This window comes from Cynoglossus semilaevis, chromosome 13, assembly GCF_000523025.1.
Source record: "Cynoglossus semilaevis isolate Cse_v1.0 chromosome 13, Cse_v1.0, whole genome shotgun sequence".
NCBI classification, from domain to species: domain Eukaryota; kingdom Metazoa; phylum Chordata; class Actinopteri; order Pleuronectiformes; family Cynoglossidae; genus Cynoglossus; species Cynoglossus semilaevis.
In genome coordinates, this window is record NC_024319.1 from 20,906,462 (window position 1) to 20,920,826 (window position 14,365).

General features: G+C 42.7%; 1 protein-coding gene across 1 annotated transcript in view; it reads left to right on the forward strand.

Moving 5' to 3' along the window:
• The first annotated feature begins 223 nt into the window (after nt 1–223).
• The window catches only part of cadm4 (cell adhesion molecule 4), a 190,197-nt gene continuing 176,055 nt past the window's right edge, over nt 224–14,365 (forward strand). The window contains exon 1 of the mRNA XM_008324218.3: nt 224–838. Within this exon, the coding sequence (XP_008322440.2) occupies nt 766–838 (73 nt within the window). The 5' untranslated portion in view covers nt 224–765. The remainder of the gene's footprint in view (nt 839–14,365) is intronic.

Below are 14,365 nucleotides of genomic sequence, written 5' to 3' on the forward strand. Positions count from 1 at the left end.
TTGATTGGAATGTGCCACACACCACTGCTCATTAACATGCAAGTGAATAGGCGCCATCATCCAGGCACAAACTAATCTGCACACCTTTCTTCCATTACCTTTCACAAACGACTTCAGAACACAATGAGTGATTGCGACATTGTTGTCTCTTCTATATGTAAACATCTGCTTCATTTTCCTCGTCTTAATCATCCCGCCACACACTCACACCCTCTCGACTTCACGGAGCTGAAATGGAAATAAATTGCCTACTCGCGTGGGTGAATTAATGTTACTTATCAATCACGTTTAGAGTGAATTGAGCGCAATTAAAAGAGAGATGCGGACCCTTCCCCTCATCTGCTCACTCGTTGTCGTTCTGTTTTCCTTTCTTTTTGAAAGTCCCGCCCCTTATTGACATCAGCACCAGCCCTCCACCTGCTCCGCGTTCCCGCCATTGGTCAGACCGACGCAGAATGGTCCGCCCCACTGGCAAAGCTTTTGAATACATTTACAATGTAAAGAAACCAAGAAAAACCGGCTAAGCCTTGATATTCCGACACACGGCACAAGAGAAAGTGGGTGTGTGTGGGAGAAAAGGGGGGGGAGAGACGTCAGAAGCGCTCCGAAACACCGCCACAACGCACACGGACACACACGGAGTCGCAGACGCTGAGAAGCAGTTGGAGAGTGAACCTGGAGGTTCACGTCACCGTGATTTGTGCACGGAAGAGGAATAACTGAACGCAAAGACAGCAGAGCGGGGGAATATCAGCGACAGCAGCGATGGCTCTGGCGACCGTGTGGAAGTGCTGCGTCCCTTTCGCCGTCATCACAGTCGCCTGCCTGGTGCGCACCGGTAAGACTGCATGAAAGTGTGTGTGTGTGACGCGGTAAGACTGCATGAAAGTGTGTGTGTGTGTGTGACGCGTTGCTGCAATGTCGTTGCTTGTCGTGCAAGTTTGCTCTAAGTCATTTGCCAAAAACGTCATAATTGACACTGAATGAAAAAAAAAGCGTGCGAGCTGTCAGGTAAGGAGGTGAGGCAGGAGAAGTAGAAGGAGGCGGTGAAGGAGGTTGAGGAGGAGAGCGCCACGGGACAGTATTAAAGCACGTGCAAACATTTCAGTTTACAAACGACCTGCACCGGAGTGCTGTTGGTGTTTACCGCCGTCCTTCTGTTTAATGTCAGAACCCCATGCAATCCCTGTGCAGAGTGCTTGGACATCCTGCTGTTGTGCAATAGTAGTCCCCTGCACGCACAGCGCGGACGACCCATTGACAAAATAAATCACATAGACTGTATGGTGGCAAGTGAAGACTCGAATCAAAGACGTTCCAGATTAAAAAGGATAAACTTATTTTGTGAGTGCGTGAACGCGGCTGAATCGTTACACGCCCTCCAGCTGACCTGTGTCAGTGGTCACACGCATGATCCCATCTGTGTGTACCGAGCATTTGACAGCCGCCTGAGATCACGTAATGAATGCCCACGGTGGTAAGGAGTCAGCAGTGCTGTCTGCTAGTGTTTTCATATTCTACAGGAGTGAACGCACCTCTGAGACTTCACCTTATCAGATACAATAACATCAAGCCGTCCAATACAGCAGCACCTGCACTTCCTCACCTGCTTCTCCTGTCTTTACCTCGACCCCTCATTGATCAGTACAGTGCGGACCCATTTATCATCACACAAATTAAGTAATTGTTTGCAAAATTGCAAAAATTGCAAAAAAAAAAAATCTCATTTTACTCGAGTTTTGCAGAGATATGAATCATAGAAGGATGTATTAAATCATATACAGTAATGTTTCCAATATCTGCAGATCATTATCTGAATTGAATTCCGCATTTTGCCCTCGCATGTCGTGCACTTGCTTTAAAAGTGAAAGTACCTGGCTTTACGATTCAGCGTGTAAAAACGTCCAATAGAAGATTTGAATTAGATTTCCTGTGAAGTATTAGTCGGCTGCCAAATGGAACCTCTTAACACCATTCCGGTGCTGTTTGTAATCTGCTTGTGATGCATGTGTGGGGAGTTCTGCAACTGATTAATTCCAAAGCTTCCATAACTCTTACCAAACCATGAAAAATAATTAGACAACATTCATTGATGCTGCCTCACCGGTCGTTAGGTTTGCAGCTATATATTTTTTTATAGTCCTTACGCAACGAAACAGGTTAAGTGCTGCTGCAGGTCGGACGTTGTCACAGTCAGACCTGTGCTCTGCTGTGGTGTCCTTTTTGTGGTGATGCTGTTTTGTTTTGTTTTGTTTTTTTTTTCTTGTAATGCAAAACCCTTTTTGTGGTGATGCTGTTTTGTTTTCTGTTTTGTTTTTTGTAATGCAAAAACAATGTTTCTTTGGTGTATAATCATTCCCCTGGCTGCTCTGGCACCAACCTCAGGATGGCCTTTGTATTGATTTCCTCCTATGGTTCATTTGTATTCATGGTCGTGGTAGGTGTTCGTATGTTGGTTAACCTGAGGTGCTGTAGAAAAGAAAAACGTTTTTTAGTGTCGGCCTATTAAAAAAATATGCTCGTGTTTTGTAGGCTGTGTGTGGATGTCCGCGTGCGCTACCTTGTGTGCCGCTCAGAGCTCCTGGTTTTTGCCTACAGCGCCTGGTTTCTGCCTAAGCTGCAGGCGGCCTGTGCTGTTGGCTGCTCACTGATCACTGTCATTAATCTAGCCACTGACAGGGGCCAAGGGGTGGAGAAGTGTAGCAGGCAGTGAGTGGATGGGGGAGAAAGCATTAAAGGGGTATTTCATGTTTTATTTTATTTTTTGCTTGTATGACTATTGCACATAAAGGCAGTGACAACTGTGTTGACATTAAGCTTTGTATGAAGGGGCCTTGTGCCTGCTGACTGCTCAATGGAATTGATGGAAGGGAATAATGATCTCAGTCATATTGGAAAAAGGCTTGGCGAATCAAATAAGAAAACACGTGTAATAATATTGTCAGAAAAGATTTGCTCAATATTAGTCTTAGACAATCTTTACCCATGTGGAAAGTGACATTTGTGTCTGAGCTTCTGTAAATTGCTTAGTCTCATCTCTCATGTTATTGCATGTGAGACATTTTTTTATCCACTGCCTCCAGTAACTTCAAATTTGTTTTGTGTACTGTATTTTCTGCACTATAAGTCGCTCCGAAGTATATGTCTCAACAGCCAAAAAAATGCATAATGAAGAAGAACAAAAACAAACATGTATGTTGCTCCAGAGCATGTCACACCAGCCAGCTAGAGTGCCCTCTAGCGGCCGTCAGTGTGAAAATAACGAGTATGCATTTTCAGTGATACAGGAGTAGCAGATACTGGTACACAACCCCTGAGGACCCCTGACTACGACCACCGGTGACAGTGGGTACCACTTTTTTTTTTTTGCCGTACCCCGTGTTTAAGTGTCTTTTAACTTATTTGTCTGCCAATTGGATTTCAAAACGTTCGGTGTAGAATGTGTCAAAAAAAAGTAAAGACCAGCGTTAATTATATGGGAAGATGGACAGATATATTTGCCAGAAAAGACAGATGAGCTCACAGATAAGAATAAGAGGATGTTGTACTGACGGCAAGCCCGGGAGTCTATGCCCTCCTTTGTCAAATGAGGAGAGATGGAGAGAATGTGAAATGCAAAGGGAGGATGGAGGGAAGACGAGTGGAGAAGGAGAGAAGAAAGGCTGAAAGACTTCATAGTGTGTCTGACAGGCAGGCCTGAGGGACACGCGCGCACCGCACTCACACACTGAATGTGTTTACGTGCCCAGTGCGTGGCTTTGAGGGGGTGGCTAATCCATGTCAGCTGCGGGGGCCAGCCTACACCTTCTACATACAGTAAAAACGACTCTGTGAACTCTGCCGCCCCGACCATAATCCTCGCCGCACATCCCTGCATCACGTATGTTTCACCACCTCCACCCTCTCCCCTCCCGTGCCTCCATTACAGCTGCCTTATCGCTGTGTACATTAAATCACCCACCATTTGTTTAGCTGAATGTGTGCAATGAGAGTCATCCGTTTAAGCTTGTTTGCCATCTTTCTATTCGGACTTTGGCTGCGGGCTCTGCATGGCAGTTGAAAAACAGCAGCAGTCGGGTGCACTTGTGGGAGGAGATTTGAATACCAATTACGGCTGGTGTATGTGTGTGTGCGCGCGCGAGCACAAACAGATACACACTCGCAAACACACCGAACCTATGCATAAATCAACGTCAGTGTGAGTCACAAAGGGAAAACCTGGCGTGTAAACACAAACATCAAGGAAATATGCTGTGTGTACAAAAAGTGGGCGCACATGAACGCACTCCTAGGTGCGGAAACACACTCACATGAGTCATGTGGAAGATGGGGGTTTCTTTAAAACAAGGGACATAGACTGTGCTTTTTTTTTTTTTTTTTTGACGGTAATTGCAGTTTACGATGCTTGTCAGATATGGTTTTCTTCACCCGCTAGTTAAATTTGTCTTTTGCACCTTAAGCATCTGTATTCTCATCTGTGCAGTCAGTCCATGAGGAGCCACGTTGGGTAGTGGGATGGAGGAGGTAAAAGGTGAGGGTACGGAATCCAGGGAAGTGATGGTTGCTTCTTGTCTAAATATATAAAAAAAAAATACAGATCAGTGTTAACGGTTAATTACCGAGAATGTGGCGGCCTGACTGAACGACCTTCATTCACGCCCACTCGGCCTTGCTACAGTCTCCAAAAATCCTGTGGGGAAACACTGAACAGATCCATGTTATCTTTTTCGTCAGATTACTTTGTTACATTTGTGTCTTATACTGTGGACCACGCAAAACATTAAAAAAAATTTTTTGTTAAGATTTCCATCACAGTAACCTTCGCTTTGAGATACTTGGATTTTCTTCCTTTTTTTGTTGAAGCTGAAGACAACGAACAGAAATAGACATAATGCTGTGCCTGATACGTGCTCTTCTGTTAAAAACTGGAATGGAAAAACGGTACTAAAAAAAATAGAACGTGTGTAGGCACATGAGGTATCGTTTACGTATAATAATCTGTCATTTGGCTGTCATATTTGAAATTACATGTTACATGTCATAAAAGAAATGGAGGTTAAAAGGTCTAGTAATGTTTTGCAATAAATAGAACATGTGGCGCTTTGGCCCAGAGGCAATGTCTCTGTCATTGGTGTGGAACCCCAGGGTTCACCTCCTGGACAAGATCGAATCCCAGTTAGGGCGGTTGGTACCTTCTAGTGGACTCACCAAACGCAGGAAGGTTCGAGGGGTGGTTTGTTACGATGTTGTGAGATTTGGGTGGCGACTGCTGCCCCCGCGACCTGGTAACGGATAAGCGGATGAAAATGGATGGATGGATGGATGGATGGATGGATAAAACATGGCAGTTGCAAATGTATCATTTCATAAGTAAGCACTGTAAACACATTCGAGGAAACACTGTGTTCAAAGGGCATCTTTTTTGGCCAGAATTTTTCTTGTGAGGGATATTTTTTATTTTTTTTTTTACTTCCCAAATGAAATGAAGTTGTCAAAAATGTACTCAAGACCTAAAAAGACCCCAAATCCCACCTCTCCGCCCTGCCATTTCCTGGCCCGTGGTGTAAATTTTAGCCGAGCACACAATCTGATTTCACTGTTACGTTCTGTTTTTCCTCATCTTTTGTAAGACTCAATAAATGGACAGCTCCGACTTGGCAGGCCGTACTGACTTGCCTGTCAACGGAAGAAAAGTTTTTCTTTTTTTTTTTATATGCTGCCTGCTGCACTCATGCACAGTTCTTTTTGATCAACTGATGGGTGGATCATAAAAGCTTCCGTCAGAGTGGCCTGCATTCTTGACTGAACAACGGCCTCTGCATAAGCTCCATAAACAAATTGGACCGTGTCACTTCCCGTGAAGGGACAACTGAAAGAGTTAGAGAGCTTAGTGAGGCCTGGTTTTATTCTCCCTCAGGTTTTTATAGGTCCATTACTCAGTGGCAGAGGAAGCTCCGGGACTCACCGTTTTGCGCAGGTGATGTATTTTACAGTAATTATTTGGTCATCTGCTCCGAGTCACTACAATCCATAACTTCTCCTTTTCAATTGCTGTTGTTTCATAGGATGCACGTGCGTCTCGATGAACTCCCTAGCATTATCTAGGTCTAAAATGGATTCGATATTAACATTCCCTAAAAAAGAAGTAATGGGAAGTTAGATGAGTCATTCCCCTCCACTTGTGCGGGGATTTTACATGTCATTGGTGACATCCTGTTTGTGTTCCACCGTTGTTCTTTCAGTTTCATTTTCACAAAGAATGAAAGAGGGAGCAAGTCTGAAAGGGCAGAAAAGATACCAACTGCTAATTGAAGACTCATGTCTCATTTGACCATTTGTCTAATTGTCTATTAGTACAACTTCAGCCAGTCTAATCAGGCCAGTGCTAATGTAGAAACACCCTTTATGGTTGCCACCTCATCTCCTTCCCATTACTATTCCCCGGACAGTGCAGTTTATGATTATCATAATGGTAATCTATGTTGTCCTTTTGTGTCTCTCTTCCTTCTCTGAGAACAGCTGGCATTTTTCCAACTCTGCGACTAAGTTTTTTTTATTATTTTTTTATGCATAGTCGGATGCCAAGGACATAACGTTGCATTTGCTGCCTTGCAAAGCCTGCCAATCAATCAAGTGCTCTGTAGCTCTTGCTGATCTGATTGGCTTGCTAAAAATGTGAAACGCCTAGACCTGTAACCCCCCCCCCCTCACCCCCCGGGGGTGGCCTGGTGTCCACTGAGCAAATTACTTTTGCCTTCCTTAATTTGTCTGTGCTGTTGAAATGTCACTAAATTACCGAATGCTGCTTCTGCGTCGCAACGCACACGTACTTTATGAGGTGGATGTCCAGGAGAAATTAAAACCAGGAAAATTATGGGATCTCAAGCTTCAAAAACATTAAAGTCGGGGGTCAATAGGTCAGCATTCTTGAAAACGTTTCCATGACAAAGAGTCAATGTTTATTACTCCCTTTTGGCTCGGGGCCCGCTGGAACCCACTGCGGCTGCTGTGATACCTGTCTTCGCAACTGTCTTTGCGGTGCAGCGCTAACATGGCCAGACAGTGACCTCCAGTAACGCTGGTAACCACGGTGATTATCCCCGCTCTGACTCAGCAACGGGGCCCTCACCAGCTGTGACCGTATAGGACGAGCTGATTGAGCTTAAAAGGCCAAATGCCAAAAATTGAAAGGCTGGAATTTTTTTTTTACTCTGCCAGCTCAGAGGTTAACACACACTCTTCTCATCTGGAAGACAATGTAGATCATGTTTTTGTAGTACAGACAAGAAGAGGGCGAGGCGGACGAGGACAGCCGATAATGAAGGGCCAGCCTGGGAATAAGTAGGATCAGTACAACCACCCAGAACCAGGTGAACTGTCAGGTCTGGTCTTAGGCATTGCCAAGAGGACCACATTTCCTTTTACCCATGGGAGGTCTGTGCATTCAGTAGTGGCCGCCTGATGAAGAGTGACCGGGCTTAGCCAGGCCGCTGAGGGACTGATAAGGTCAGCTAGGTAGAGTAAAAGACAGAAAGATGGGGTGTGATTGCTGGCTGCAGAGTGTATCAAAGAGTGATGGAAGAGAGCAGAGGGGAGGTGAAGTGCCAGGGGCCTGTGTTACAGACCAGTGAAGCAAGGAGGAGCTGAGAAGAGGAGAGACTCAGACGGAGATGACTCCAACAAATGATTGAATGATCGTGGGATTTCACCTCCAAAATGGAGGCCTGCACATATAAAAAGTCAAGAGTGAGGGGGAGAAACACGAACCTCTGCCGAAGCAAATGACAGATTAAGAAGGCCAAAAACATTGAGTCGAGGCTGTCTGGGCCCCTCCAGTTTTGTTTAATGAGGCATCAAATGTGGTTCTCTAGATGCCTTGCACACCAGCTTAGTGTGTGATGCTACCCAAATGATGGTAACACAAATATTAGTAAAAATACTACTTCTGCTATTTAAATAATAATAATAATAATAATAATGCAGTCATCACATTGTTCAATGAACATGGAGATTTGGGAAATGGTTTATTAGACACAACAATTTTACCATAGAGGTCAATTTGTCCTCCTCAGTACTTGAGTTACGAATGCACATCGTAGCCTTTGCTTCCTCATAAGCCGTAAGTATTGAGTAAAGCTCAATACTTACTTGTTGAAAACTAGAGTAAAAGCTAAAAGCCATGAGCCTTGAAAATGATCCGTCAAATTACAATCTGTTATTTTCACTTCATTTAATCAACGTTTTCCGGAATACTCTCTTTTACATTACCTTTTTTTTTTTTGTTTTTTTTTTGTTGTTTAAATAATGGAGAGATTCCCTTTCATATTAACACTTACACAGTACACATTTTTTTACTGAATAAAAGACACATTTAAACACAACAGTACAACAAATGTAACGTTTAAGGGTGCAAACACACACACACACACACACAAACAATCAATATTTATTAAAAAATCAATTTTGGCTCCACACGCATAACGCAAATGAAACCAGGGTCACAAACTCTGCTACCAAGGTGAGGTCGCAGAAGACAGTTTTATGGCACAAGTTATATATACTATGAAAAGACTGAGCACGGGGAGGGGAGGGGGGGGGGGGACAAGGACAAAGGTTTCAAAGTAGACTGGTGTTTCAAGATGGGCTGTTCAGTCGCTTTTCAAGAGGCATGAATAAATGTGGCTCTCGCTGCATACGACGCTCGACCGAGGAAACGGCACATCAGATAAAAGAGGCATCAAGTGTTCTTTTGATATGGTCGGAATGGGTAGCACAGATGTGGTATTCATCTAAGAGTTGTACCTGAACCGGTTGTTGTGAACACCTGCTGTGGTTGCTTCTCCTGCTATATATATATATGTGTGTGGTTGTGTGTGTGTGTATATATATATATATATATATATATATATATATATATATATATATATATATATATATTTATGTATATATATGTATATATGTGTATATATGTATGTATATATAGATATGCATGTGTATATATATGTGTATATATGTATATATATATATATGTATATACACATGTGCTGTGGAGTAGTATAAGAAATGTATGAATGATAGCGGTGGCATGGGAGGAAGAGGAAGATCGATGGTGATACCTATAACAAAAACAAATGACCATTTCAGAGAGACAGTGTGTCATGATTGATTGAGGCTACAGTACTGACACGTACATTCACAGTGTTGATATTGTTTACTTTTTGCGGTTCATGAACAGTCCTCCCACTTTTAGCTTAGCTACGCAGTGCTGTGGCTCAGGGATTTAAACACCCACACGCGTATATAACGCCATAAATTCCTCTTTGTGTCATTGCTATTGATAGATTTGCTTTGATGAGATTGTTAGATGCAGGAAAATTACCAGTCAAAGCGTTGCTCTTTCTATGGGGAAATCAGATGAAAATTGTCAGTAGGGGACACAACAATGGTGAAGAGGTCTCAGCTGAGTTTTCTATCTCAGAAAACTCCAAAATCTCTCTACCCTGAGTGACAAATTCATTTTTAGCTACAACCATGTTTGGCATACATAAATGGGTTGTGCAGATTGCTTTGGTTCCAGATACCCATGATGTCATTGTTAATATGCAGTCACACCTCCATTATGTTATTATCCATTAATATGCAGTCACACCTCCATTATGTTAACAAACGTTTCAAAAGTCTCAAAGAGCAGGAGACAAAAAAGAAAGTTTGAAAGACATTATTTTCAAAATAAAGCACCCACAGCAATAGTTACAAAAGCTACTCCACAGATTTTGTGATGTGAAGTAAATAGTGCTGCTGTTCAGTTATTCTTTCAATAATGACTTGCTTGTAGCAGTTACTTGTGTTCAGTAGGGATTTTGCAAGTATTTTGTGAATGGGGGTGGAGAGGGGGTCTCCAGCAGATCCAGTTCTGGAAGCACAGGGACATGTGAGGTGAAGATGTAGAAGAGCAGGTGAAAGACTAGTGGAGAAAGAAAGACCGTGTTATTATGACACTATGAGTATGAGTTTCTGTAGAAGAGTAAGAGAGAGAAAATGCTCAGTGCAGAATGGGAGTTCCTCCAGCAGTCTAGGCCTGTAGCAGCGTAACTAAGATGTAACTCAAGTTTACTAAGTGCTATGGAAAGGATTTTCCCAAAGACGGACCCAAAGACGGGTTAAGGTCTAACTTTAAATATTCAGAAACCCGAATCAACACTGACTCACTGACCCATTTGGATCACTCGGTGCCAAAGTTGTGAGTCTTGCATACTGACAACCCAACGCTACAAGTCATTTTATTCATCCATCTCCTTGTTGAAACAGTTTTTAAAAAAATGCCTCAAGTGTTTTCCTTTGCATCCTGACACATTTTTAGGATTTATTTTTGGCCGGAAACATTCTTCTGCCTTCTGCCCGACTACATTTTTTCCAGATCGCAAAAGAATCGAGTGGTATATCTTGGCCAAACGCAAGCAAGAAGAGCAATTGATCAAACTTCTATTGCCCAGTCTCGTCTGGATGAGTGCCATGTGATTGTGGACACAGCTAGTAAAAACATGGCAGCTTCTGTTATTCTCCTCTGATGCACTTCCAAACTCCCCGCAGCTTGTGTCTATCTGTGTACTCTCCTCTTATTTCTTTCGTGGGCCTAAGACAAGAGACTCGACGTTGGGAGACGAAAGCTTTCATCCACTTCATTATCAAACCGTAAACAGCCATTAATTAGACGTAATTAATTAGCCGAACATGAAAACAGTTCTCGTGTACTTGGCTGCTTTCAAAGACCAGCAAGCATGTGTGGGCAAGAACGGGAGTGAGTGAGTGAGAGCCGGGTTATGGGGGCGGGCGCTAGAGTGAGATGGACAAAGCAAGACAAAAGATCGTAAAAAATGGAGGAGAAAAGACCTGCGGTCTTGCTTAATGTTCTGGGACGAGATTTACCGCAATGATTTGCTGGAATCTTTGGAGACTCATATGGTCATCAATTCATGCTCTGCTTTCAGCAGGGCCCAACAGGAGTGGGAGTACACAGCCATCTGCAGTGAAATAAACAGAAGACCAGAGATGCTGGGCCAAATTAAATTGGTGCTTTGATTGTTTCGGCAGAGCTGGTACAGTTGACAAGTCCACTTAAAAGAGTGGCCAAGCACCAATAACCTTGAGGGAAGGCTCTGTATCACTCCTGCTAAGGAATCATTTCCTCCTGAGCAGCTGAAGAGAGGGTGTGAAAGTGTGTGTGGCTGCGGATTCGTCTTACGTCTTTTACCAGGTATAAAAACCTTCTCTCACCTCAGACAGTAGAGCGGCAGATTAGAGACGTGCTTTACCTCATGTCCACAGACATGTTCCTATCTTCTTGTCCATCTGGTGAGTGAATAATGGAACCATGGCCCACAGGAGGACCGTCTTTATTTTTTTTATTTTTTTTTTGCTCATTGCAGTCAGTAAGTGAAACAGCCCTCCAGTCTGTAATAGCAAATGAGTTTCACATAGGCCTTGGGCACCGTGCGCATTTGCAGAAAAACAGTGGTTCATAGCAAATGTCCCCTGCTGGGCCATACTGGGGAACTGAACTGTGGAGCAGCTTGCTGAAGCCAATGTGGTTCACAGTTGGTAGAAAAAACTCAATTTTTAGCTTTTGTGGACCATGTAAGTTTGGACAAATGGTGTGGGGGTTTTTATTTTATTTATTTATTTATTTATTTTTATACCTGCATTATGGATTCTAGTGCAGTGCAGTAGAAACAGTATGATATCATCTCCGGACGGCACATACAGGAGCATACTTTATTGCAAGAGCAACCAATAAAAGAAAGCTGTGGGGGGAATGTGCTTTCATTCTTAATTATTATTCCTTTTTCATAAGGGGTTAGACGGCAGTATACCATCTGTTCCCTCCTTATCGGAGCAAATCTGCTGGCAGTTTGACTCGCGTTCGTAATTGTCTGAGGGTGTGATTCACTGTGATATGTTAGCAAATAAAATCTTTTTATTTAGTGATTAAAAAAAAAAGACCAGGAAAGCTGTTTTAAGGTAATGTCACTTTGCGCTCACTTCTACAATATTTGGAGATTAGAATGTTGCTGGGAGGCTGTTCTTTGGTCGTCTGCGGTCCTTTGAGTTCACAGTATAATAGCTCTTCTGTGCTATTGCTCATAATATTGGTTCCTTATGTTCCACTCTGATTGGGGTTGCGTTGCTTTGGTTCACTACAATTGGTGTAAATGATCAGATCAGTCATATCAGTCATGATTTATCAGCAAATCATTGACCAGCCTTTACAAACCAGTATCAGCATTTTGATTCGTATACAGGTCGATACCAAGTACTGCGGCGGGTACTTCTGTAGGTCCGGTTCCAATACATATGCATTGAACTGGAAGGCAGCTTTATATAGGTGACACAGCTGTGCGGAAAATAGGCTGGTGTGTGTGTGCGAGCTCGACCTAAACCACGTAGAGATAGACGGATACAATTTGGCCTGCTTGATGAATTCTGAAAGTGGGAAAAAAAGAGCAAACACTTCATGTTCGTGATGTTTTGTCAAAATACATTTCATTAAATATGAATATTTCCTAATAAACCTCTACTAATTTGCACGATAACAAAGAAAAAAATAAACCTGGAATTATTGTTATTTACAGGTAATTGTATTATGTTATAATTGTACTGACATGGCCCACTTGACATCTAATTAGGTTGTATGTGGCCCATTTTTTTTTTTTTACTAATTTACTTAATTCAAAGAAAATCCAGTCATATCCCTTTACTTTCCTCATTCAAAGATAATCTGGCAATATTTCAAAAATAATACGTCTTCCAGACTCCGACACTAACAGAATAAAGTCTAAAAGATGATTTATCCACCGGTCCTTAGTACAAAAAGTACACATTTCTGAGGCGAATCAACACACAGGAAATTGATAAGCACCCAAATCAGTAATGGGCATCTACGGGGAGTGCGGGGACATTGGTTGAAGCTGTGATAAAATTGCAAAGATCCAATATTGCAAGGCATGCCCTGAATGTGCAGGAAGTGGTTGGTTACGACATCGCTATTATAAGTTGTATTTAAAAACATACAAACTGCAACATATGTTCCCTCAGGTGAAGCTTTCAAATATTGTTAAGAATTCTATGTATGGAAGTCAGCCAAACGTGTTCATCAAGTCGTATATATCACAACACCACGGGAAAGCAGGTTGTAATTAGTGTCATTAAAATGACAACGAGCAACTGGAATCCCTGGTGCTTCCTCTTTGCTGCAATGATACACGAGTAGAAGGTTAAAAGTATTTTTACTCAGAGTAGGTGGCCACTTGGACCTTATTAAAATGTAATGAAAAGCAACAAAAATGCAATTTCACAAACTGCACTCACTCATCAATTCAACAGCTTTTAAGATAATTCCTTTTATAAAAAATATGAAATAAAATGTATAGTATATACGGGAGGGGGAGTCCAACCACATCACCTGCTATGACATCTTGCAGTGACTAAGGATACTTTGCAGTCATTTTTTTGGCAACTTCTGTGGATTTCAGTTACAACAATTCGTACCATTTCTCTGCGGAGCTTTGGACTTGGCCTTTTCCCCCCCTCTCTAAGCACTGGATCAAGTCTTCAGGACACTTAGTCCATGGGATCTGGAAGACATTAACCCAGTATACAGCAGTATTCCAGCGGATGGACAGTGGTGAGAGACTGACTGAAGAGCATGATGACAGTGGGGGACAAATTCACCTGACTCAGGTGGAGTAGACGTTGAAGGATGAGAAGCAGATTCTCCGTACACAGACGTTGAAGGATGAGAAGCAGATTCTGTGTCACCTGTAAAAGCTCTGTGCTTTCGTGACATATGCGCGGTAAATGTAGACTTAACTCGGAAGTCAGTACTACATCCTCTAATTGGACAACTTACAGTACGTCCTTCTACAACATGCTCCTTCAAGTGAGCAATCACTTCTTGGATGTCTTGACACTGGCGTTCACACATCACTAAATTTGACACATTTAAAAGTGGTCCGGACAGTTTCGTTCTTTTACTTTTTTTAAAAAAACTTTTATATAAGTATGTGCTCTTTAGTCACGTTGTTCCATGGTTTTTTTTTTTTTTAACTTTTATATAAGTGTGTGCTCTGTAGTCACGTTGTTCCATGAAAAAAAAAAAATACTCACAGAAGAAAAACACCGAACCGGATCGCTGTGCAGAACCTCCGCGCAGTTTGAATTTCCGGAACTTGCCATCTCTCCTGTGCGTGTTCGCGCACGAGTCTCTGCCTCCGTCACTGCTTGGCGGGCCTCACCCTGGACGAGTCTAGACAAGAGGCGCGACATCTGGAGGTAATTCAAGGTCTCTCGCAAAATCTCTTGGGACTTG